This window comes from Ambystoma mexicanum, chromosome 11 (assembly GCF_040938575.1).
Source record: "Ambystoma mexicanum isolate Mex_15411 chromosome 11, UKY_AmexF1_1, whole genome shotgun sequence".
In the NCBI taxonomy this organism is placed as follows: domain Eukaryota; kingdom Metazoa; phylum Chordata; class Amphibia; order Caudata; family Ambystomatidae; genus Ambystoma; species Ambystoma mexicanum.
Window position 1 is genome coordinate 1,024,426,831 of NC_090934.1, and position 25,699 is coordinate 1,024,452,529.

The window sequence follows — 25,699 nt, forward strand, 5'->3', positions numbered from 1 at the left end:
GTGGGAGGGACACATCCCCTTAAAGGGGCAACACACATGGGAGGGTCCCACGTAACACAGGGTGACTCCCGGTTCTGCCCCCAGCCAATCGTGTTGTCTGGGGGCGGGACAGGAATTCATAGCTCGGAGGCTGATGTGAGGGCGGGCCTGCACGCAGCTAGGCTGATATTTTTTGGTGCTTTTCTTTTCTTCGGCTTTCCTGGACACTGGGCAGCCAAGGTGGGGCCCGTGGCACCTGGGGGTAGCGGCCTGAAATGAGGGTCGGGCTGAAGCCACCGTTTGGGCCCAGCCAGCCCAGGCTTCGACAGGCTCGCCCACCTCTACTACATAGAGGGAGCCAAGTACTAAGCAGAGGAAGTTACACAATGCACACCTCTTAAGTAATATTTGTAGTAAATTAAACTCATCAAAACATTATTTTTTTCAGTCTTTTCTGTTAAATTACAGCACTTACAAAGAATTGTACCCCTGATGAAGAGATAACTATCTCAAAACGCGTTGGGTTTTGTTTTATGTTAGACCACATTTGAATGTGATAGCAAGATTGTACTTTGAAATGTATTCTATAATATGACATGATGTTTCATTAATTGCATACATGTATTTCTTTCTAACTGTATGCTTTGGACACATTCATGCATTGCTTTGCTATATTGTAGCCATAGATAGTGTGCAAAGGACGGGAGTTCCCACATCTCTGGGAACTCATTTTCTGTTCTACATTTAGGGAGCTGCCCATCGATGGATTGGAAGACAAGAAGAAGGAAAATAAAGAGGGAACACTCGGCCTGGTGGGGATGGCTAGAGGTGGGAGCAGAGTGAGGGAGTTTGGTAGAATGCAAGTTGCATAGTTCAGTACTTTGTGAAGAGGAGCAAACAATTAGAGTGGTGAGCGGGGCAGAGGGAGGCTGGAGCAACATCTAGCCTGATGAGGACGAGAATGGTTATCAAGGTTTTCATAGAGTGGAAGGGAAGAGGGGCCAGATCTTACCGGCATTTAAGTGGTTGATCCGGGCAACAATGGTAATGGAAGTAATGAAGTGGCTGAGCTTGCGATCTCTGTCAAAAAGCAAACCGTGGTTCCAAACCTTGAGGGATGGAGTGAGGAGATCAGTGGGAAGGGATAAGGATATGCAGAAGGAGGAGCGCGACATTAAAAACTGGGAGGTAGTCCCTTGGTTCCTGAGGTATCAGGTATTAATATCGCCACATATATGGTCGCCGTAAATAATATCGCCGGGAAAATGTTGTGGCGATATTACTTGGGTGACCATATATATGGCAACAGGGGCAAAAAATAAAAAATTAAAAATAAATGTGGGGGTGTCCCGCGCATGTTCCATGCAATAATGTCGCCACAAAAAACGACCATTTTTTGGCGATATTTTTGCATGGGGAGATTTTTGTGGCGACATTATTACATGGAACCCTTCCTGAGGAGTTGACTATTGGGCATCAAGAGCACAATCCAGTGGCGATTGTTGGAAAGATAGTCATAGATGCAAGAGGGCAAATCAGGTGTAAAGGAGGGTAGGTGGAAAATTTGAGTGTGACATGCACCTAAGTGATAAGAGAAGATGAAGGAGGGGGTGACCTTTCCAACACAGGCACGTATGAGCAGAGGCCAAAGTATGGAACCATTGGCATCTCATACTGGGAGGGTTGAAGACGGGGCGCCAATGTTCCAGGAGAAATAGAAGGTGTAGTTGTTGTGGTAGGATGTAATCCAGGCAAAAGCAGTGCCCTGGAAACTAAGGTTCAAGAAGGAGTGAGAAGAGTAGGACAGTCAATGGTATCGAAGACAGCCGAGGGATGGAAGGGGATGAGGATGGGAGAAAGAGTACAGTGAAGAGCAGAAGTAAGGAAGTTGGAGACATGGGTGAGTGGGACCTTTCATTGGAGTGGCTTCGGCATAACCTAGATTGGAGACGGTAGCAGACATATTTTCGAGGAGATAGTGCGAGCTGAGAGGGAGTAGGAGAGTGAAAGAGGTTGAGGTGAGGGTGGTTCATTGCTTGGAGCATAGAGGAGAGCTTGCAAGGATGGGGAAGGGAGGATATATGATGTTTGTGTAGTGGCAAGATTTGGCAGCATCTGGGTACGAGGAGACGGCATCGTGTTAAGCCCCATGTGAACACAAGGAACCTTTGGTCATCCCGTGTGCCTACGTTTACTCAGCCCAGATACAAACTAGCTTGCTTTGGGAGAACTTCCTTTGATATCCAGGCTCCCTTACAGTGGAACATTCTTCCCGCTCCTATATGCCTGGCTGTCAATCTGCCATCCTTCAAGAAGGCAATAAAATCACACTTGTTTACCTGGCCTAATCTGTATTTAGTGCACCGGTGCCCACCTGATCTTCCGCGGAACTGCCTGTTTCCCAAACTGTTTGTAGTCTGCCCTGTCTTGTCTTTTTGTGCGCTCTGAAGCCCACGGGCGTGTGGCGCTTTATAAAAATGTAAACAAATAAATAAATAAGAAAGACTTCCTTGCAAGAGGCAATCAGAGATGGTCAGCGGTTACTACATCCATGGCTTCTTGGATGTTCTCTGTTATTGAATTAGGCAGGCGATCCAGGGTTGGAAGGGAAAAAGAGTGAAGGCACGATTGGTGTAGGCAAGTGCTGAGTTAAGATCAAGAAAGCCCTACTCAGCAGAGTTAGTGTTAGCAGGGTGCAGGAAGAGGAGAGAGATTGGCGACAAGACCTGGCCTCAGTCAGGTAAGGAGCTAGGGAGTCATGTGTGTTCATGACGGGGAGATGGGGGAAGGAGCCAGAAAAGCCTAGCAAAAAATTGGTCTGAAAGAAAGGGATTGATGTAGAGGGCAGGGTACTTAAGGGAGGAAGAGAGGAAGTCTAAGCCAAGAGAACTGTAACAGATATTAGTGTAGATTGAATCGCCTCTATTCAAAGGGCATAAAGGCATTTTAAATGTGCAGCCCTTACATGTTTTAGATGCTCCTGTATTTAAGTACCTACAGGCGACTGGATTTGCAGTGGGTGTGCTAAAAATACAGAATTATTGAATAATTAGTTTCGGACACCAAGCAATGTAAAACAAGCAGAACCTTGGAGAATACTTACAATGCTCCGGTATACCCTGGCGCACACTGACACGCTCCAGTTTTGTGGTCACAGGTGGCTCCATTCTGGCACTTGCTTTTGAGCTGACACCCTTTGCCATATGTGCCTGGGTCACACAGCTCCTCACAGCGCCAACCCTGGTAGCCATCCGCACAGACGCATGCTCCCGTGATGGGGTTACAGAGGGCACCATTCTGGCACTGGCATCGGTTACTGCAATGTGGCCCCCAGTGCTCACTGTCACAACCTGCAAGACACAAGCATGGGTTTCGATCAATTTTATGGGAAGATTTATGAAAGGATGTGACCGAGCCGCATGATAGGTAGGTTCTTTTATTATCCTGCGGATCGCAGGATCACCACTGCCTTCTTCCCCAGCAGCTCCCACCAACCGCCTCCCGTTCCAATCCCAACACATTCCAACTAGAACACTCTGTCCCAACCCACTGACCACGTCATAAATATCCCCCTCTTTACAACTACAACCCCAAATCTAAAGACAATTGAAGGAAAACACTGAACGACTGTAGGTAACTCACATCAATGAATGTGTTTTCAAAACAATATAAAAAAGAGAAACAATCTAAGAAACAATATGCAAATCAAAATAACAAAATTGTGAAAATGTACAGTTACCAGTAATCAGCAGGGTTAACAATTTAAATAGTAACATAATCATGTTGGCACAACGATGCTGTCTCACTCTCTTGCTCGCCCTCACCTCCACCATTCTCATCACTCACTCCTTGTTCATCACTCATTTCTTCCTCGCTGGCTGCCCCCTTGTATGGCAACAACCTTCCCATCAACCACACCTTATCTCCTTCAATGATCACAACACCATTCATCAATGCCATGACCTTCTTAGGTCCCAGAAATGTGCTCTTCTGACACTTGTGTCATGGTCTGGGGTTCAGAATCAACACTAGGTCCCCCACTGAACATTCAGACATCTTGACCTACTTTTCCTAGTGGAAAATCCTTTTATATTGTTCCTGCACCTCCTTAATCACTTTGACAATTTCCTCCTAATCCACCAGCACAGGGATAGCCATTCCTAGCCATCCTGGACACAACCTTGTTGCTGGCTCACACCCCTTAAGCGACACAAGTGGAAAAACCTTTGTCACTGAATGAGGTGTGGTGCAGTATCCCCACATCATGTGCCAAAGCACTTCACACCAAGGCAATCCAGTGGATATAGCAAGTTGACTACCGCCCTTGATAAACCTATTAATTCGCTCCACCAATCCATTGGCCCTCGGATGATAGAGGGTGGTGTGTATGCCTTATATGGTATCCCGCCAGAATGTGTCTCAAGGCCTCAGAACATAAGTGTACCCCATTGTCCCCCCTAAAAGACATCCTCCAAAAACCTTAAACAAACACAAACACAAACCTGAGACCACTACCCAAATATTGCATTGGCCCCATTACATCCACTGCTACCTTGCACCAAGGGTGAAGTGGAACACTCACAGGAATAAGGGGCGTTTTTCTAACCACCTTTCTTATTTCACTAGAGGAACATGCCATACACTCCCTGACCCTCCTTCCCACACAGTTGTCCATAGATGGCCACCAATTACTTTGCCTCAATCGTCTCTTGGTGCCACTTGCACCTAAGTGACCCTGATGAGCCAAGTCAATGAACTTTTCCCTAACACCCTGAGGCAGTATAATCGTAACCCCCTTCCTGAGCCTACCTCCAATGATTGATAACTCATCTTTTACTTCAACTCTCGAAGCTTCTTTCCAGAGTCTCTCCCTCTAGCCAACCAGACAGAGTCCATTCCTTCACACCTTTCAAACCTCATCACAACTTTCCTCTACTTTTCACTCCTGCAGTCCCACAGACTCTAGATCAAAATAGGCCACAACCACCTCATCCCAACTGGAGTCCTCACTCTCAGCCACTGCCCCCACGGGAAGACATGATAGACAGTCAGCAACTTCATTCTTACCTCCTGGAATATGAAACACTTGAAAAATCATACGCTTCCAGACCTAGCAACCCTCTGGAAATACTTGGCAAAGCACTTTTCTATCCCACACTCAACATCATTTGGACCAACAGTTTGTGGTCTGTCCTCACCACAAAGGGCTGACCACACAAAAAGTTATTAAAGTGTTAAATCGCCCATTATACTGGTAATGCTTCCCTGTCAAGTAATTCACGTCCACCCCTGAATGGTCTGGAAGCGAAAGCCACCCAACGCTCCTCCTAAGCCATGTTGCACTGAATTTGAATCACACCCAATCCGTATCCACTGGCGTCAGAATTGTCAGAATGAGCCCACACAAAATGTCTGTAAGGGAGGTGCAACCTTAATATCTGACTTGATCTGCTTGAAGGCTCTATCACACTCTTCTGGCCACTCAAATTGTATTCCTTTCTTTTACAAAGACCTTAACGGAGTGGATTATACTGCAAAGTCATGCATAAACTTGTGGTAATACTCAGCAAGGCCCAGGAAAGACCTAAGTTGTTCCTTATCTATAGGAGCAGGGGCCTCACTTATTGCGTCAATGAAACTCAACTGTGGGCTGATGCCGCTGGCAGACACACAATGATCTATTGTTCTACACCCTCAACCCCTATCTTACACTTACTACGCTGAACCGTCAAACCAGCATCTCTAATCCCACATGTCTCTCAGAAGCACATCATATTCTTCTTTCGTGGACACATTCACCAGAACATCATCCTGGAAAATCAGTGTTAGGCACACCCTCCAAAACTTTCTCCATCATTTTCTGGAGCACTGCAGCTGCAGTTGTCAGCCCAAAAGGCATTCTGCATAACTTAAATGCCCCCTTTGGAGTTATGAAGGAGGTGACATGCTGAAACTCAGGTGACAATGGCACCTGATGATATGCTGCAGATAAGTCCATGACCGTGAACATCGTTGCTTTACTCAAGAAAGCCAACACTTCTGAGATGATGGGCAAGGGATGTCTGTCAATCCAAATGTTCCTATTGAGATCTTGAAACAATTGTGTGTGGGCACATTATAAATAACGTATCAATCAATCAATCAATCTCTCAAGTCTAAACAAACCCTCAAATTTCCATTGCTTTTGGTTACAGCACCACAGGCGGCAACCCGTATGAACACTCAATTTTCTTTATTATGCCTTTTTCCAGTTTAAACTTTTCCTTCATGCGGTGAGGCACCAACCTGTCCTTGTGCATGACTCGGGTGGCATTGTCCTTGACTCTGATATGATGCACAAAGTCTCTTAGTCTTCCCAACTCCTCTGAGAACACTTCTGGAAACTCCTCTACCAAAGTGTCCTCCAACTCTGCCACTGTCACCGTTTCCTTGGAGTTTGCCTGTATTCTAATTCCCAGCTCAGCTTGCTCAACCCAACCTAACAGGAATGATCCCTTTCTGGCTACATACATTCAGCCATGCATTTCCTGTCCTTGGATTCCATCTGGCCCTCAAACTTGCCAACAAGGTCCATTTCGACTTCACCATAGGCATATGGCTTGATGTCATGCTCTCTCAAGTTTTCCATTTTGCCCCCTAGCTCCTCCTCATGTGTCTTCTCTGAAATGATAGTCCAGGGAGACCCACTGTCCACTTTCATTGACAAAAGTGTCCCATTGACCAGAAAATCATCTATAGGACCTTTCCTTGCACCTGTAATAGCTAAAGTTTCGAAGACATGTCTAACTTGAGTCATAGGAGGTTGGGCCTGAGCCATTTGTATGCTCTCCGATTCCAGACGTTGAAAAGGGACCACAGTTTCCACAGCATTGACTCCACCTTCTCTGCTGATGCGCATATAATGGCCCCTCTTCTTGCACTTGATGCAAACTGCGTACTTTGCTGGGTAAAGCAAACTAGTGGATAAATGCGTGTTGCTGCCGCATTTAAAACACTTCATCTTTTTTAAACCATCCTGGCTCTTCCTTGCTGTTCTGATCGCACATGATTCATGGCCTTGTTTCTCCCCCTTCATCTGTCTCATATCTTGGACTGTCTGCTCGACACCTCTCACTACCTCAACCGTCTCTTTGATCATTAAGTCTTTTATCAGGAGTTTCTCCTGTACCCTCGGGTTATTGATGCAGCAGACTAATCGATCACTGATGCAGGACCTGGCTAGGTTCCCAAAATCAGACGTGTGACTCAGTGTCCTAAGTGTGGCCACGTAGTTCTCCACAGGCCTCTGCAGCTCTTACATCCTCTGGAAACACTTGTGTCTTTCGAAGGTTGTGCTCCTTTTTGGATCCACTGAACTCATCTTGTTCGCCCTGTCCTGCTACTGGTTCCGCTAGTCCATCACACACACTACACCCCTCTGCACCCATGTTGTGCAGCCAAATAGCCTGCTCCCTGAGGGCTTTCGAATGTGACCTCTCCAATAGCCACCAGGTAGGTGTCAACAATGCTCTTCCACCTGCCACATTGAATGGGAGGCGTAACTGGTTCTGCCAGGAATTGGGGGAGAGAGGGAAGCATGCTGACCGCTGCCATGGCTGCTGAAAGACTCACTAAGGCCAGGTACACAATTCACCACTTAACACTATTGCTGTGGGCACTTGGCTTAGACATTGCTTGCGTAGCCTAGTTGTCCGAGATCTGCTGCGATATCGTGTTGCCAGACTATCCGCGTCCCCATTACCAAGGACGCTCGGTATCCTGGTCGCTAGGGACATTTGGGGCGGTAGTCTCCGAACGTTGAATCAGCCTTTCCTCTAAGGCTCGCTGACGTCAGGAGCTGCGTTGCGGTGCCCAGAAAGCATCGGGGCTCGCAAGGCACGATCAACCAGTGCCCTTCTGTCCTCCTGCGCTGTTGACCCTCAGGCGGCACTGTACACACTGTACTGGAGCCCGGCACCCGGTGCCCAGCTGGAGGGCCGGCGCTCCAAGGCACAGGAATGGCAGGGGGCCGGGTGGGGGGTTCACAGCCTCCAACTCATTGTCAATGAAAGGATGTGCCCGGAGCCGGTTGACAGGTAGGTTATTTGATTAGCCTGCCGAACGCAGGGTTAACGCGGCCTTCTTCCCAAGCAACTCCCACCAACCGCCTCCTGTACCAATGCCAGCACATTCCAACTGGAACACTCTGTCCCAGCACCCTGACCACGTCATAATAATTTACATGACCGGCGTGGTGAGGGCCCCTCTTGTGGACAGAGTGGCAAAAGAAGAATGGGGGCACCACAGAATGGCAAGGGAAGCCTCTGATCCAAAACATGCATATAAAAGCAGCTTATGAGAAATCTCAACACACATGTCAGCGAAAGAAAATCTCCAGCAGGTATCCGGTATCATGTAGAATTAAAGTCAGGAGAGAAATAGATTGACTTTGCAAACAAATAATTCAACAGAAAATACGTCGGCTGATGAAACCTACCACCGGTGTCCAATCAACTTCTTTCCTGTCAAACAGACACACACTCATACCCATACAATGGACATCTACCTAGTCTCTAGCTCCTCCATTGCTAACCCAGCCTTTTATGTTCCTTTGTCTCTTCCCCAGGCATTTTGTAATCGCACGCTCTTCTGTCTCTATCACTGCTGCTTAAGGGTGATTTTTTTTTAATTATCCCACAAAGCTGCTAACCCCAGTTTATTTATGTGAGCACTGCATCTAGGAATTTCTTCTTTTGAAAAGTGCAGCCCTTTCTTATTTGTTAAATATTTTAGGAATGTAAATGTTGCTTTCATCTCTTCGATATCTCGTTTCCTCCACTGTATAGTTGTATCCATTACTGAACGTCACCTGCATTAAACCTGTGTTTCAGGACATTACAACACAAACGCACTCTAATCAAGGAAGTGACATCATACAATGCCCTGCGCCCAGAAAGATGCCCCGCCAATCACCTGCACTGAAGGGAGGGATATCAACAATGCAATGGCTTTAAGGTGGAAGAAGTGCTTTACAAGCATCTGTAGCTACACAGCAGCGTTTCCTTGTTTCCTCTTACTCGCGTTTTACCCCCATATTACATCACCCCTTACCTCTTTTTCCGCTATTTTACCACTCGTAATACCAATACATGGATAAATGAATATATCTTTTATACTGCATGTGGATTATTTGCAATATATGGTTATATTTTCTATACATGGTGTACAAACAAAACCGTGCACTTTTATTCAATCAATTCTGAAGAAATAACAATTATAATTATAAAATAATAAGAAATTGAAATTTTTTACTTTATGTACTGCGAGTGTTTTTCATGTGCAATGATGGTAGAAGGGATAATGAAAATAAAATCCCTAACTTTAGAAGAATCAAATGGTTCTTTCCTTTGCCCAGTGCTAGGCTTCTTATGTCTTTGAGCTTCTTGGAGTAAACCACTTCAAAATGAGATGCTGGAGGAATTAGGTTTGCTGCGTTGGACCAGAAAGGCACCCTCATCCTCTCTTGCTTGACCTCTACCGCTTTTGACACCACAAAGCAACAAAGAACACACTTCTGGGCAGGCGCCAGAGAGGAGTTGACCAGCATTATCACGGGAATGCAGAGAAGGAGGGTCTATACAACCCTGTGATCAGGAGTGAACTAGGGAAAGAAATAGTCCCAGCACTACACAACATGGTCCAAAATCCTGAATCACAATGCGTGACTTTTCAAGACGTGTTTGAGTAGCACCCGAGAATGCATTTTTTGGGGAAAATGTTTCGGTACATATTGAATTTTAAAGCTCACTGCATCAGTTTTGTGGTTCAAACCAGTGGTCGAAGTGTACAGAAAGAAGTAATGGAGCTATGTTCCCTGCCAGTCTGCCCCACTCTCCACAAACCCCATCTCCACACCCCCTCCCTCACACAATACAAACCCCCAAACAAACACCCCTATTAGGTTCAGTGCAGTGCACTGAAGTGCAAGCTTCAACTTCTTCCTACACTTTTATTTTAAAACTAAACCGTTCCGGAATGGTTTCTTTTTAAAATAAAAGTATACGAACAGTGAAACTGAAAAATAAAAAGTATAGGAGCACCGCTCCCGACCGCTCCCGCCCACTTCGACCTCTGGTTCAAACTACCAACCAGTGCTATTAGAGTGACCCATATTAGCCCAAAGGAATGGCCACTGGGTTGGCTCTGTGGGCATTGCCTATGGATCAGTTTCTATCTCAGAGCAGTGAGCTTAACCCTCTCTGTCCTGGTGTGGCCAGGAGTGTATATCACAATCTCCTTTCTCTCCCCAACGTTATATAAATGCATATATTGCATTTATTCGTTTTGTTATTCAACCTTTCAAGTTTATGTATTTTAATTGGCAATCCATCGCATTACATTTATTTTTTGTATCACAGTAGGTATGCGTTTTTCTTAGTTGTATCCTGTAACATTGTCACATTCAAATATGTTTCTGAGAGGTAGTGGTTATGCGTTACGCTGTGTGCGGCAGGAGCTCTCTAGCAGTCACCCCGATTACCAGCAGACACACTCGGGCCCATCAAAAAGTCCCTGCCACAAGAACGGAAGACACAGCCATAAGGCAAAGTTTACTGTCTTAATTATCCAATAAATGACAGGGATCACACCAGAAAGACATACATTCTCCAGAACTCTCATTGCCGGAACGTGTGTCACCTGTTTTTTTTTTCCGAGACTGATGTCACAAAACCAAGTTCCGTCCCCAAAACCTATCGGGCGTGCAGGTTGGTCAGTTTAGGCGAATCATATACACATTCTTTACGGGTAATTCTACTATTGGGTAGCCATATCTGGTGGCTCCTCCTGAGACTACCTCATCATATAACGAATGCAAAGTTGCAGTGTTGTGGGGAAACTATTGGCTCCTGCAACCTATGTCTTTTTTGAAAGGTGGCTCTGGATTGGGCAGTGTGTCCTCCCAGCCATGGGACCCTGGACAGTTACCAGGCTGGATGTACCTTTTCAAGGCAATGGGGTGAACATGGAGATGCTGTGTGTTCCCTAATTTTGCCATCTCTGATCACCTAAGCCTGTGAGAGTACATTCAGTTGTTAATTTGTGAGCAACACTTGTATCTTTCCACCTCTGGTTCAATGGGAACAGCTTCTCTCTGTCTACCCTGATTGAATGGGCATTGTCTTGCTCTGCCAGGTCACGTGTGTAGCGACCACGAAAATTGAGTTCTCCTGCTTGTAATTATGAGGATTTTAGCGTGAAATTTTTGCAGGTGGCTTATCGTCTTGGTAATGGGAACTTTCCATCTCCACTCGTCCTTGGCTGAGGTGCGTCGTGTCTGCCTGCCTCTGGCTGCAGCAATCTTGTCAGCCCTTCCATGTAGTATTCAAAGCCTGTCTCCCCTTCCTCATTCACCTCAGTGTGCCTATAGCTTCCATATTCATCCTTTTAGCGTTCCATGCTAGTGGCAATGAAGCATGTGCAAGCTAGGTATACGTATGCTTGGCGTCTTGCAGTTTCAGCTTTGGAAAAGGACGTCCCCTCCTCTCTCTCTCTCTCTCTCTCTCTCTCTCTCTATATATATATATATATATATATATATATATGTATATATATATCAATATGTATGTGCGTCAATAATCTGCCTGTGTGAGTCATAAGCATGTGTTTCATGTCTATATGCAGTAAACTAATGCATGTTTGTGTAGTTTTGTGAGTGGATGCTTGTGTACTTCATGTCTAAATGCACCTACATTGTGATGTCAGTGATGATGTCATTGATTTCTCTAATTGCGGTCAGTTGACTTGTTCAATTGATGACATCTCCATCTCCTTCATATCATCGATTGGGTATGGTTTGAATGGCTGTCTGAGAGAGTAATGTTTCTCACATCTACGATACATCGACGATGGCGATGAAGGGCCTAAAACTGATGTTCATCTGTCATTTCTCTGTCTTCGGGCTGGGAGTCAAGTGAGGTCATGAGGGCAATACTTGGACTTCCTTCTTCAACTTTCTCTCCTGCACTTCTCCCTTTTTAATTGCCATTATCAGTGATCCCCCAATTAGTTTGGCCCTGTTTGTTGGATGGAGGTCAGTGTCCTCAGGTCAAGTTGACTACCAGGCAATCGCTGACTGACATCATCCAACATTGATCCTTCCAATCTCATTCCTCTTCACCTGGCCTAGCAGGTATGGATCTTGGAGGCTCGAGATTATCCCCTTTTGACCTTCCCCAATTCCCCTTTATATTTCTCGCAGTCACCTTTACATTGTCTATACTTTCTTTTGACACTTTGTCAGTCGACTTGGCAACCCCATACTAACCTCCTACTTTAGCGGGAAGGACGTTTTAAATCCTTTATCTGGTAAAGAAGCATCCACACTTGAGCCCAAGTCGAATCCATCACATGACCACATGCTAATTCTAATACCACACAATCACTGGCCCACATTCCGAGGTTGGTGGTAGTCATGGTGCTATTTGCGCCATGACTGCCACCAATAATGCTACCGTGTCCGGTTTGGTGCAATGGGGACTTACCGTTCTAGTCAGACCTTGGCAGGACCAGTAAGTCTCCATTCACCAAACCATTCCCCATTCCCATTTGAGCTTGCATAGGGCTCAATGGGAATGGGGAGGGTGCAAATAACGGGCCGGCGTATGCCAATCCCGTTATTTGCGCCAGGTCCCTTAACGGGTCCCGTCTATAACACCTGGTCAGACCAGGCATTAAGGAAGGGACCCGCTAAGGGATCTCGTAGTAGGGCAGTAAGGGATTACCGGCACCAGTCTCCTTACCGGTGCCCGGTATCCCTTACCGCCCTACTCGGAATGAGGGCCATTGTCTTGGAAATTGCCTTCTTGGAAAATTGTTTGGCATCATGGGAAGGATGTTATTCCCTATTTTCCTGATAAATGTTCACTTCATGCACTCCCAAGGATTGCAAATGTATCCCTATTACCACAGTAATGCACCCTCATTTTCCGCTCCGTTAAACCTCATAGTTATTTGTCTGTTTCTATCTTGCTCACACTTCTTCCATCCTCTCACTTGTTCCACCTTTTGCTTTCCCATCACAGATCGCAGTATGGGTCTCCCCGGGCAGAGCCACAATAAGCCACTATCAGACCAATTCTCCAAGCTGTAAAACCACTATGCTGGCGATGGGTCCAGTATTGTATTTTTGGGGATTAAATAAAGAACAATCATAGAGTGAAGCCATCTTGAGGCAAGGATGCAAAATGTGCACTCGCCACTAGCCATAGGCTAGTGATATTTGACTCTTGGCGAGTAAGAAATTGTGTGCTATTTCTATGTATAGAATTGAGGTGGCGAGTGACTTTTTCTTTTGGCTGGCTAGTAGCTTGCAAATTGAATTTGTGCCCCCTCTTGGAGCTATAAGCGTGTAGAGGATAGACTTTACAAATATAAACTAGATGGCTTTCCTGGCAATACATAATCTGCAGAGAAAGGTTTTGAGGTTTCTTTTAAAAGTCAAAAGATTTTGGGAAGACTCTTCATGATTCTGCAGCCGAGTACTGAGAAGTATCTTTCTCTCATTTTGGCCTTCTTAAAAGCTGGGATTATAGGAGAACAGGAAGACCCGGATCTGAGCTGCCTTGAGGAGTAAGATCAATGCAATTTCTGGGATAGAAGAGTCCACAAGGCACATAGTTTTGAAAAGAACGAGCATAGCTGACAATCCGTGCAGAGATGCAAGGCCAGGCGAGATATGTTTGAATTTCTTTAACGCTGCCAAGCCTCTCTGCAGCATTCAGCACTCTTTGCAGCTTAACATTAGATTAATCGGGAGTTCCAAGCAGACGCTAATACCAAAATACAGACGAGAGGATACAGCGTTGTGTGAGCATTTACAGATGTCAATGTCGCTGCGGTGGGCCCAACTACATTAGCTTCATGCCCCAATTATTAAACAATCCCGGCTACGCCTCTCTGCAGCACTCTTTGCAGCTTTACCATTAGATTAATCGGGAGTCGTAAGTAAATGCTTTTACCAAAATACAGACAAGAGGATACAAAGGCATTTATGGGAAATGCCTTATGTAGAAAAGAGACAAGCATTGGCATAGCCACCAGTTTTGGCTTTTGTGTAGGCATGGGAAAGGCCTTTGCCAGGCACTACTATAATGGTGCTACATAAGTTAGCAGCAGTTGGAAAATTGTCTGATTAGGTTCACACAGGGGCGTGCAACCTGCGGCTCTCCAGATGTTTTAGGCTGCAACTCCCATGATTACCCACTGTTGACTATGGTCTGTAGGACTGATGGGAGTTGCAGTCCCAAATACCTGGTGAGTTGAAGGTTGCTGACTCCTGCCTTGTCATATGATAACAGTCCCTGACAAATGCTGATGTCATACCGATACACAAGCCAAAACTGTTGACTTTGCCAATGCTTGTTCTTAACGGGACTTCAGTGCAAGGAACAAATAGAAATAAAGTTTCAAAAATGCACACGTGGATAAGTAATTGTATTACACCATTAGCACATTTACATCTGCAATTAACTTACTCTTAGCTGTGTACTTAAAAAATAACACTAGCAATCCAAGGTTTGAGGTCATTGCTAGATACGGCTATCTCAAAGAGATCCCACAAGTGTTTTTCTCGGGTGAGGGGCAGGTAAAGGGTGGGAATGACCATAGGGATTAGCATGGCTATGGGAAGTCAATGGGTGGGTAAGTAACCAAACAAACTAAACAGCGCCCATAAACTGTGTATACCTCCTCACATGTTGTCGGCCACTTAGCTGTACTCCAATGCAATACCTTTGTCTTAAGTGCCACCTATTAACCAAATCAAAAAAGGGGAGTATCCACTTGAGAATTCACAAGTGGAAAAACAGGATCTCAGCACTGTTAAACAAGTCTTCACGAGATCGCTGGTTACCTTTTCTTCCTGTAGACCGTGGAGTTGAGGTTGCCAGTATGTCGGTGTATCTATTGCCGATGAATGGGTAGCGCGAGAAATTAGCCCAATCCCCTCCTGACGATATATGACAGGATGGCACTGGACCAACTCCCAACGCCACGGGTGGCACTTCTCAGTATTTGCGTGACGTCGGGACAGTGTTTCCACTGGCTGAGAAGGCTTGATGAAGACACCGAAGATAGCGGAAGCTGAACTCAGGAACATCCAAGAAGGCAGCAAGGCACAGGTACCGGCAGGGCACAAGACAGGCAAAGGAGAAAGGACTGCAAGGACAAGCAGGACAGACAGGGGAATCCCACTTTCCTAGTAGAAAAGAGTTAATCTAGGAACCCAGACAGGACCTCCCCTACCCTAAACCAGGAGGCAGGCAAGGACCCAGCAGAACAGGGAAGCAAGGGTTAGGAGGACCAAGGAGCAAGAAGAGGACAAGGAGAAGAGGCAGGGCTAGGCAGGATAAGGCAGAGCAGGGAACTGGAGGGCTGAGGCACGGGCGCCAGGACTCCAGCAGCGCATACACAGTAACAACCGCGTTGAGACGCGTTGTCCCTGTGTATGCGGTGCTCTTTTAAGGCCCGGGATCAAAGCGAGGCTTGGAACGCAGGTTCCGACACTGCGCATGCTCGGTACGTCGAATACTGACGATCCGCGCATGCACAGATCCTCGCAAGATGGCGGTGTCCACGGAGCCTATCCGGACCGCGGGTCGGCGTGAGGAAAGACGCCACCGCGGGTACAGCCTCCATGAAGGAGGAGACCGCTGCGGCCGTGGACCCGGGACCCCAGGACAGGTAAGTGGCGCCCGCGAGCGAGCACGCGGCGTGACACCCACTCAGAAGACTTGTTATTTCACTATCAGGTGTAACTCCATGATAATGCCCAGGTTTCTCTACTGTCGAGGGGTCTAGGCATGGGCCAAAAGTTGCATGCCAAAAAGTTGACATTAATAGGTTCAGCTTTGAGTTCATAACCAAAACCTCTGTTTGATTGGGATTTCTTTCTAGGAAGTTTGGGTTCATCCAGTTTTCGATGGAGGAAAGGCGGTCCTTTATAGTGTTAGCTGTGTTGTCGGTTTCCTGATAACTATATATTATTATTATTATTATTATTATTATTATTATTATGGTTTTTATTGAGCGTGGACCTAGCTTCGAGAAGCAACAATGCATAACACAGTGCTTTTTTGGAGGAAATAACAGAACAGATATACACCGCGTTGTCGGATGCAGAGGGGCACAGAGAAGGTGTACGTACAGCTGTACAGGGCCGCATGAAGTAGAGGGGCGGATGGCGTCTAGCAAATCAGGTGGTGCGGGGTATCGACGTGATGGCCTAGATGTTGAAGAGGAGAGATTCCTTAAAGAGGTGGGTATTGTGTTCTCTTCTGAATTGAAGAACCATCTCTTACTTACAAATCATACCATATACATATATGTATGGGCCATCAGCATAATTTGATAAATGCAAAGCCTGCTGATGAAAGTTGGCAGCAAAAGGGCTTGTGAAGAAGTTAAATAGGGAAGGTAATCTTCCTGTGGGACTCTGTAAGTCAGTGGGCTACAGCCAGTGGTGTACATATCAATATCAACCACTACAGATCAGCCTAGAAAAATGACTTAATCCAGTTAAGTACGTTCTACTGATCATAGTCTGTGCAAACATGAAACTAAAAAGAGCATTACGTTGCATGCAAACTGCAATCAGAATTCGGTGAGTATTCAATTACTAGCAGAGATTACTAGGTTATAACATTATAAAAATCATGCATTGTGCTCAGGCGCAGAGATAACTGCTATGTCAGTGACTATGTGACAGCTGGATCTAATTGTTCATGGGACTCAGCTGTATTCAATGGGTTGAAGCGCAAGAGGGGGAATGGGTATTATAAATAGTCTACCAACCCCTAGGGCAACTGTCTTCAGTTGATGGCTCTGCTATACTTTGCATGCAGAACACATGTACACTGAATAACATGCAGTTACATGCAAATTACATGCACAATTGTAAGAAATGCTAAAGATCCATTCAACGCTTGTCCTCTTGTCTGTACCATTGGGTTATTGCAGTACAAATGTTTTACATTGGATACAAACATGGTGGCAGCAACACATAGCCACCGGTACAGACAAATACTGCCTTGTCCTCCATGACATCACCAATCAACAATCTCCAAGTCTCCCGGTGCTCTAGAGAAAATCCACTTGCCTCCTCTTGCACACCACCCCACCCCCTGAGTCGTGTGCCCTTTTGTGTAGGTAATACGTAGGCATATGTGAGACATGTACATGATATGATAGGGTACTTGCACCATTGTACTGCTGTTGCCATGCCATGGTTTGGTCCATTATGGCAGTGCTTGGGAAGTGTCTGTTGCTTGGTTTCTAGCTACTTCTATCATGTGGAATTGTATTCGAAACTGGGGAAGGGTGCCCAGACAATCAAGTGGCTGGAAATTCAGGCGAGAACACACAGTGTACCACCAGCATTTCTCCAGCCACCTGAGGCCCTGCCCCAGATGCCGCCATGTTGATTGTGGGGAGGCATCAGAGAGGCCCTCCCTGTTGCCTCCCCACATCCCCCACCCTCCAAGATATCCCGCACCCTAGCCCCACACCTCCCAGCGCCCAACTTACCTGTTGAACCAGAGGTTTGTGCTCCAGTCCCGGTGCTCCTTCCTGTCCTTGGTGCTAGCCATAGAAAAGAAACAAAGTTCCTTTTCTAATTATTTTGGCGGGGCCACCCTGGCAGCTTATTTTCAATTTTTCATGGGAGAATGGATTTGCGTAATACACGCGGAGCCCGGTTTTCAGGAAACAAACAAATATTTGCACCCGGGTGGAGCTCTAGTGCGAGAATAACAATGACCCACTTGTTGGGGGATGCGTACAATGCTGGTATCGGCCCTAAACCCTTTGTTCACTCGAGCTTGCCAGGGTTTGGGCTGCAGGCCGTTACTGGCCATGTACGACCCCTGACATGGGGGTGATAGCTATAATGTTTGTGTTGCATAGGACCTGCAGGTGTTATTTTTAAGCAGTCTTCTGAGTTTTAATACCTCAATTGTGCATGTAAATGAACTATTGTTGTAATTAAAATGATGCTGATCTTTGCCCTTGCACCTGTTCCTTGCACTTAATTCGTGTTAATAATATGAACAAAGGCAAACGTTTTCGCTTTTGTATAGGAATTATGTAATGTAAGTGGTCTTGTGTAGCGCCTGTCTGCCACTATTGGCGGCCTCGCTGCGCTTGGCACTGTAGGAAAAAAGGGGAGCAGTGTTCGTTAGTGGTACAGTGGGAAAGGCAGATGCAAAACCTGTGGTGTGGAAGGGGGCAGGTCGAAAGTACCCGGTTCCTCTGTGTCAATCTGCTTTCTATGGGTTTGGATTAGAAACCTGGGAGCATGTAACCATAAGGAAGAGCCTAAGATCAGATAGACTGCAACGCTTTGGTTCTGATTATCTGATGATATGGGAGATTGTGACAGGGCTAAAGAGGAGAACTTAGTCATGTCCTGGTGGATGCTGCTGTGCTCATGGCTAGGTCTGTGGTGGCCGTCTGTTTGGGCTTTCTGCGTGTAGTGTAAGGTGGTAGGAGATCTTAGAGAGCAGATTATTTTGACTGGGGAACGTGGAGTAGGCCTTACGAGGCAAACCAACCTGAAACCATTCGCTCCCACCACTTGCTTCTTGCAGACAGGTCCCATTTCACTAGGTCACCGTGCCCCTGTCAATCCCTCTCTCTATTTCACATCGATACATTCTATCCATGTGCAACAAAACAGGCATCTATGGGTTGGCCGTTGAGGGGAAGGGACTGTCTGTAAACTTCAGTCAGTTACCATAAGCCGGCGCTAAGGGTTATGGGAGGCAAGAACCTTAGGTTCAGAGAAAGGGCTACTTGAAATGTGAGGCTGCAGCCACCCGTTGTGCCTTGCTCAGCATGGTGATGGGCAGGCTGAGCGATGCATCTACGCTCACTCTACCATGCTCAGGAGCTGTGTATTCTCCACATTAGGGACGCCCGAGGGCTTTTGCGCTATGCAAATGTCATAACATAACATAACATAGGGCAGGGCAAGAAGGCGTTTGTCAAGTGTTCGTCAGGCAGTGGTCAGGGCAGCGACTAGCATCCCTGCTCATTTCGCCCATGATTGCCGTAACCAGCTATGTACTGTAGTTTGATCTTTATCCTGATAGAGCATGTAGTGTTGTCTCAGTGCCAAATATTTGTGGAGTAGAATGAAATGCTGGACCTAACTCAATCTGCATGGCGAGATATGGGAGTTGGGATACTAGTCTAAAGTTGCTTGGAGGAGCAGAGTGCATGGATGATTAGAATGGGTGTGATTGGTCGTGCTGTCCGGGACAGATCCTTTCCAATGTCCTCAATTTATTCCACAATAAAAGCTTGATAGTGCATCCACTAAACCTTGTGAGGGAACGATAATAGAAGCACAAGAGCACGAGTTGGGGAGCCCAGTTGCTTAATGTCTGAGAACATCCCTTTGGATGTATTGGAAGCTGACTTGATCTTTTTTGAAAAATAGTTATTTTTGGCTTTGAGTGTTGATGATGTATAGTTGTCTCCTGAACAGGGTTTTAAATTTTGGATTGTAATTGTTCTGCCATTCCCTCTCAAGATTTCTGGCAAGGTGCTTTAAGGAATTGACTTTTTGTGTGAACTATTTGTTTTGCTCTTTTCGTTTAATGGTTTGAAGGGGCAATCGTGTCTACGAGCGCCAGGGCCCTCAGACTTCATTGTGATAGAACGGCATTTGGATCTGCTGATTCATGTTAGTAGGAAGAGAATCAGTGTTTTGGCGGCTCACCGTTTCCTTCATAACCAATTAGCAGGGGCAAAACGTGATGCTCTGCTCTTCTAAATGCTTCATCAGTTTAAATGCTTATTAACATAACATTGAACAATTAGCCGTGTAGGAGGGGGAAGGATGCATGGACCCAGCTGTGTCCGAGGACAATCCCCGCACGGAAACGGAAACGGAAAGGCTAACAATACACTCCCCTAAAACTGTATCTTCCATAAGGCCATCTTAAACCAAATAACATTAATTTAGGAGTTTGGGGAATCACGATTTTACATTAACCCCTTTTGTTTATCTAAATGCCTCTAAACTATATAATGAAATGCAGCCGAACATGCGTTACAAATTGTCTGTTGTGTGCATCCTGGCCCCAGCCTTGATGCTGTGATTTATTTCTTCCCCATCCCTATTATTTTATTTATTTATTTATTACATTTGTATCGCACACAAACAGCCCTTTGGCGCTGTTACTTGTGGGGTACTTAGTTACAGTGTAAGTACAGCTGGGAAATGCACGTAAATGTTGTACATTGATATATTAGTATACATTGTAAGTTTATAAATACTCTCCTCGTCCGCAAGAGTGCTTCGAAGCAGTTTAGTGTGGTAGGTCCCTTTCCTAGGACCATTAGAGGCACGGTCAGACCTAGAACACAGATATCACCATCAACAACCCCTTGCGACTAACAAAGTGACAATGGCAGTAAACGTCGTGGTCCAGAATCATGGACCACGACTTTTACTAAAGAAAGAAAGATTGAGACAAAATTAGACATTTGTGAATGTTATACATGCTCTGATTGCATAAAGGCACCTGACGTGCCGCAACATGTGTCATCCAAAAGGGCTCTGCTTTGGGGGACATTACCATTTTTGTGATATATAAAACAAAGATTTGAAACTGAACCATACTTGTGCTGCAGTTTTTGTGTAACAGCAATAATCCTGTATATTGACAACGGAGGTGGTGAAGCGGTTCCTCCGACCCCTTTTACACGCATGCGACACGGACATACCAGCAAGAGAAACTGGGCGCAGGGCCGAAGAAGTTGACACTCAAGAAAACCCCACTAAAAATTCTTTAACAATGGCAGTAACCTGTGATTCTGGGAGTGGTGTCCTCATTCGCAATCTAATCTGGAAATTGACAGCCTGTGCATTATAAATCCTGTGTGTAAGTCACAGAAGTGACAGCATGATCACAGTGGAGTTCCTGGGGCACTCCTTTAAAGGTGAAGATGTTTTGAACCACCCCCAACGTGGAGCATCTTCTGAAAGTGACGCCATCAGTGGCACACAACTCAAGGGAAGATGTTTTCAATATATGAAGACTTTTGCCTTTCCGCAAGACCAGCAACGATGTTAGATTGCTGAAAGGGATAGAATCAGATGCCTTTGCATCACTAGGATGCCTTGTGCGTGAACTGGGGAACTCAGCCCTTTGAGGTAACATACAGTGTGTCCATAGAGCCGTCAGGCCTTTGCTGAATTTGGCCAGATTTCCTCGGAATCAGGGAAAAGGCCTCCCTGACCGGATTCCAGAATCCCGAGAAACCGGAAGCACAACTCGCTGTATAACACTGCACCCAAGGCGATCAGCTGTTCCAAGCCTTTGAACAGTTTACTTCCGAATTCAGAAACAGCTCTGCTTTGGTTTGCCTTTTTCGTTTTTTATATTTAAGCATGATTGAAGTTCGATTGCTGCATGAACAGAAGTCTATGGGCCCTGGGCTAGGCTAGGATCTGTGGCTTACCTCCTAAGAGGTGCAAATGGTGGGCGATTAGAAAGGGGCGGGGTGCACAGAGCAGAATGCAGTGGGGAACAATTGCTACAAGCAGGTAATCAAGTGATGCATTTTCTTTCGCTGTGCTTCTTTCAGTCTTGATAGTACAGTTCAGACTCACAGGAGGGGAAAATGAAGCTACAATTATGCTCTTTTTTGCTCAACAAGTTACTGTAACAATGTATTTATTTTTATTTATTTTATTTGTATATAGTTCTATAAAAACATTTACAAATTATAATCTCAACAATTCAGTTCAATAACATACAATACAATTTAAAATTTAAAATGTTTTGCAATTGCAGTTTACAATTTCATCGTGGGCTTTCAATTACTATTTTAGCTTTAACCATTTACACACAAACATCATATTCTTCTGATGAATCCCATAGAAGTCCATAATTTAAGGATTCCACACGTGTTAAGCAATTAATAAGGCTGGGACTTGACTGGCGTTATCAAAAAAACAGTTCAAATATTAAACGCTAAAGTCTATCGCTCTTGTCAGGGGAAATTAAAGCTAGATTTAGATCCTAACACAGGTGGCCTGACACAGTGAAAATGTATATATTGTTTGATTGGTTTATAGTGTGATTAGTGAATGTTTCAAATGTTCTCTGTAGGGCAGTGTTATTTTAGCAGGATTCCATCCCTTGCTCAACCCCCATCTCTCCAGTAGTGCACCCCCATGCCCACAGGTGGAACCCCCTAGTCATTTTTTCCATTTCCAGCACAGTCAGGAATGCAGTGTCCTCCCAACACTTCAACGTCCCTTCTTAGTTCTCGGCTGTGAAACCCTCCACTCTGCAGTGCAATGAAAGTATTGATCTGCTCTCCTGGTCGATACTGTACACTACTTGCCTGCTTTCTTTGAATGTCTTTCCTAGGCATGCGGCAGCCATTATCCGGATTAGGCCTGCCGCATTTGCGGCTGTTCTGATATATGGCACCCAGACAGCGTCTAGTATTCGCGTTGCGCTCCTTGCTTCATTGTGCCCTAATACTGGCCCTCAGGCCTGCAGTTATTGGATTCCCTTCCCTGATCACACCACTTAACAATGCACACAGAACATGGTCTTCTGCAAACTAACACCTAAAAAGCCTTGGTTAATGACCTGGTGTGCACCCACGTTCAACCTTCGCCAGTGACAAATCCTAATATTGCTCAGGCTTCACACCCTTTTGAAGGGGCGGAAATGCAAACCCTTTCCTGTTCAATATCTTATTTTCAGAAACAGAAGTAGTTGGTAATTTACACAATGAGAGCATAGAAGTTCTTATTATTAGCAAAATGTGTACCGCACACGTTCACCCAAGGGCATCTTGGCACTAGGACCACACTGCTAGGCAAAGCTAAAACCTAAAGTAGCAGAGTCTTGAATTAAAGCCTGAATTGAAGATTCTTAGTGCACCTAAGGCTGAGGGGTAGTTTGTTCCACAGTGTGTCAACGGAGCAGGCGAATGCTCGACCTCTGACCCAAGGTAAATGAAATTTCAGGATAGCGACTATCGAGAGTTGCAGGAGCAAGGGGTCCGCCCAGGGACATAGGGACAGAATCTATCTTGGAGATAGTCAGTCCCCCTGGTGATAGAATGCCCGGTGAACCCAACATAAGGATTTGAATTGAATCCTCGGGGCCACCGGGAGCCAGTGAAGTGAACGAAGAACTAAGAAAGCCATATGGAGTATTGGTGGCCACCTGGGCAGAAAGATTTTGCAAAAAGTACAACCAGCGTATAAGGCTGATAGGCAGAGTCAAAAACAGGGCATTACAGTAGTCAATATGACTAGGGACTAGCAAGGCAACTACGAGAGGTCGAAGATGGTTGGGGAGAAAAGGTAGTACCTTATGGAGCACTTTGAGGAGAAAGTGACCCATTTTATAAACCAAACTCACCTGAGGGGCCATTGAGAGTGATGAGGAGAGAGAAACCCCCAAATTCGTAACTACCATCACTGGAACAGAAAGATCACTCAAGGCAGACGGCCAGAAGGAAGGAGTCAAGCAAGGAGTCCAAAGAGCAGGAGTAGAGGGGAACTCACCAGCAGACCTCTGTCTTGTCCCCATTAAGCTTGAGCCAATTCCTGTTCATCCACTCCCACCAAGCACCCTCATAAGCACGACAAAATAATGTGTGGTCATTCACTAATGCCAGATGGAAAAATGATCAATCGCTGTCAAAGTAATATTATTTTATTAGAATATGAACAGCTTTGTTATGATAAAGCCTCTATTCAGCGAGCTGTCTTCAATTTTCTTACAGACGGATATAATGGAGTCTTAGAGAGGCACCGTGCTGTTGCATAGCACACTCATGCTAGACATACTTGGAAGGTTTGTCTCCCTTTTATGGTATAAGATGATGCAAGGTTGCAATGAGATTTTTTGTACATTCTTCTCAGCCAGCAAGAGAAAACTACCCATGGTCTGAAGGCTGGGAGAAAGGTGTACACCAGGACCCACGTTTTCTGTCAGGAAATGATCGCGGTATATGTCAGTTAATTCTAATCTGTGTCCACTCTCACCTCTAGTAACAAAGTTGCACACATTCACTGGTGTAATGGAAAGAAATGTCGAACATATTCTGAGCATAACAAGGATTGATTCATCAACATAGAAGTTGTCAGTCAACTCAAGTCTTAGAACATACTGGTCATGAAAAGGGAACATGTATCAACACCCTTCATTACATAACAATATTCAGATCACACTATATTTACGGTAAAAAAGAAGCTTGCCAGCTAATTGCCTTGTTCATGCTGTCTGTAAACTCTCATTGCAAAATATGAAACCAATACGTTCTTGCTCCAATCGTTCTAGTTCACAACACCTTCTGTGTGCCTGTGAAGGTTCTTTATCAGTCACTTGTCCTCGTAATTGCGCCACTAAGCACGGATATTCTGTAAAGTGTTGTCCCACCCCTGATTTCAGATCATAATTAATTACATCAGTTTTGTGTTCAATTAAACGTTCCTTAAATGTATGTTTTGTTTGTCCTACATAAAACCACATGGGCATTCGAACAAGCGGACCACGCTTGGTGTGGTGCATGTTGGATAGTCCTGCACCTTGAATTCAGTACCTTTCAATGGATGGTGTAGCTCATATCCCTTAATAATGGTAGAGCAACAAGAGCAATTGAAGCATGGCTACTTACCTGTCTTTCCACTCATCAATGATACCGCATCTGCCCCCATTAAGTAGTTAGGTTGTTCATGTATTTGTACTCAGATATTTAATGTGTCACACCATGCATCCTCGTGTTGATTTTTCCAATGTTTTCTGGTGCTCTTCTTATTTGTTTGTTTTCAGGGTTCATAAGTCCACAAAGGAACCCACAATATAGCCTCTCTTACCGCTGTTCTTCTGTCCTGTTTTGTGCTTCTGTTCTGGTTATCTCTTGCAATTTCTTGAGAGTCTGCTCAAATCATTTTGTGTCATATTGCTTTCGAAGTGGACTGTTCTTGATGCATTTCATGGTGGCAAACACTGCATCACACAGCAACAGAGAATATGGTAGTATATTGATAGTTGGCATCAGTGGCATGAACTTGGCAGGTAATCCTGAATTCCTGTCATTGCGGTTTGATATAATGAAAAACAAATCATCCCCTTACTTCTATACACATGAGTATCCAAGTAATGGCTGGATTAGGGCCATTATTCAATGACATGTAATCACCCAATACACAGTTTTCAGTTAATTAAAAAAATCCAGATAATTTAAATTGGAATTCCAAACAGCATGTGCTGCTTTGAAACGATTCCATATAGATGTTGGTGTATTATGGTGCAAACATCACACCCATAGATGTTCCCTTAATCTGATTATAGTATGACTTCAAAAATCTGAAATAGCTGTTATGTAAACACAAACACATTAACGGAACTCGGATGTCTTGATTAACCTTTTGCAATTTGTGTGCACGCAATGCCTCCCTGGTGGCTTCGATTCCTTTAAGAGGCGGCATGCTGCAATACAGCCCCATTGCATTAATAGAGAGAAAGACAACCTGTGTGCACCAAATATATAGATTTCGGCCTCATTCAGAGTATCTTGTACAACATGCTACCCTTGAGTTTTGGGGGTGTTTCAAACATGTGGCAATGTAAACTGCCAATGATTTTAAAAATGCATCACATTGGAAGAGAGAGCATTTGCCTCCCAGGTGGTTTCAATT

General features: G+C 45.2%; 1 protein-coding gene across 9 annotated transcripts in view; it reads right to left on the minus strand.

Annotated features, from left to right (window-relative positions):
• MEGF11 (multiple EGF like domains 11) overlaps positions 1-25,699 on the minus strand; it is a 2,301,522-nt gene that overhangs the window by 885,027 nt on the left and 1,390,796 nt on the right. For all 9 annotated transcript variants that reach the window (XM_069624261.1, XM_069624259.1, XM_069624260.1 and 6 more), the window contains one exon: positions 3,083-3,329. In XM_069624261.1, coding sequence (XP_069480362.1) covers positions 3,083-3,329 — 247 coding nt within the window. The remainder of the gene's footprint in view (positions 1-3,082; positions 3,330-25,699) is intronic.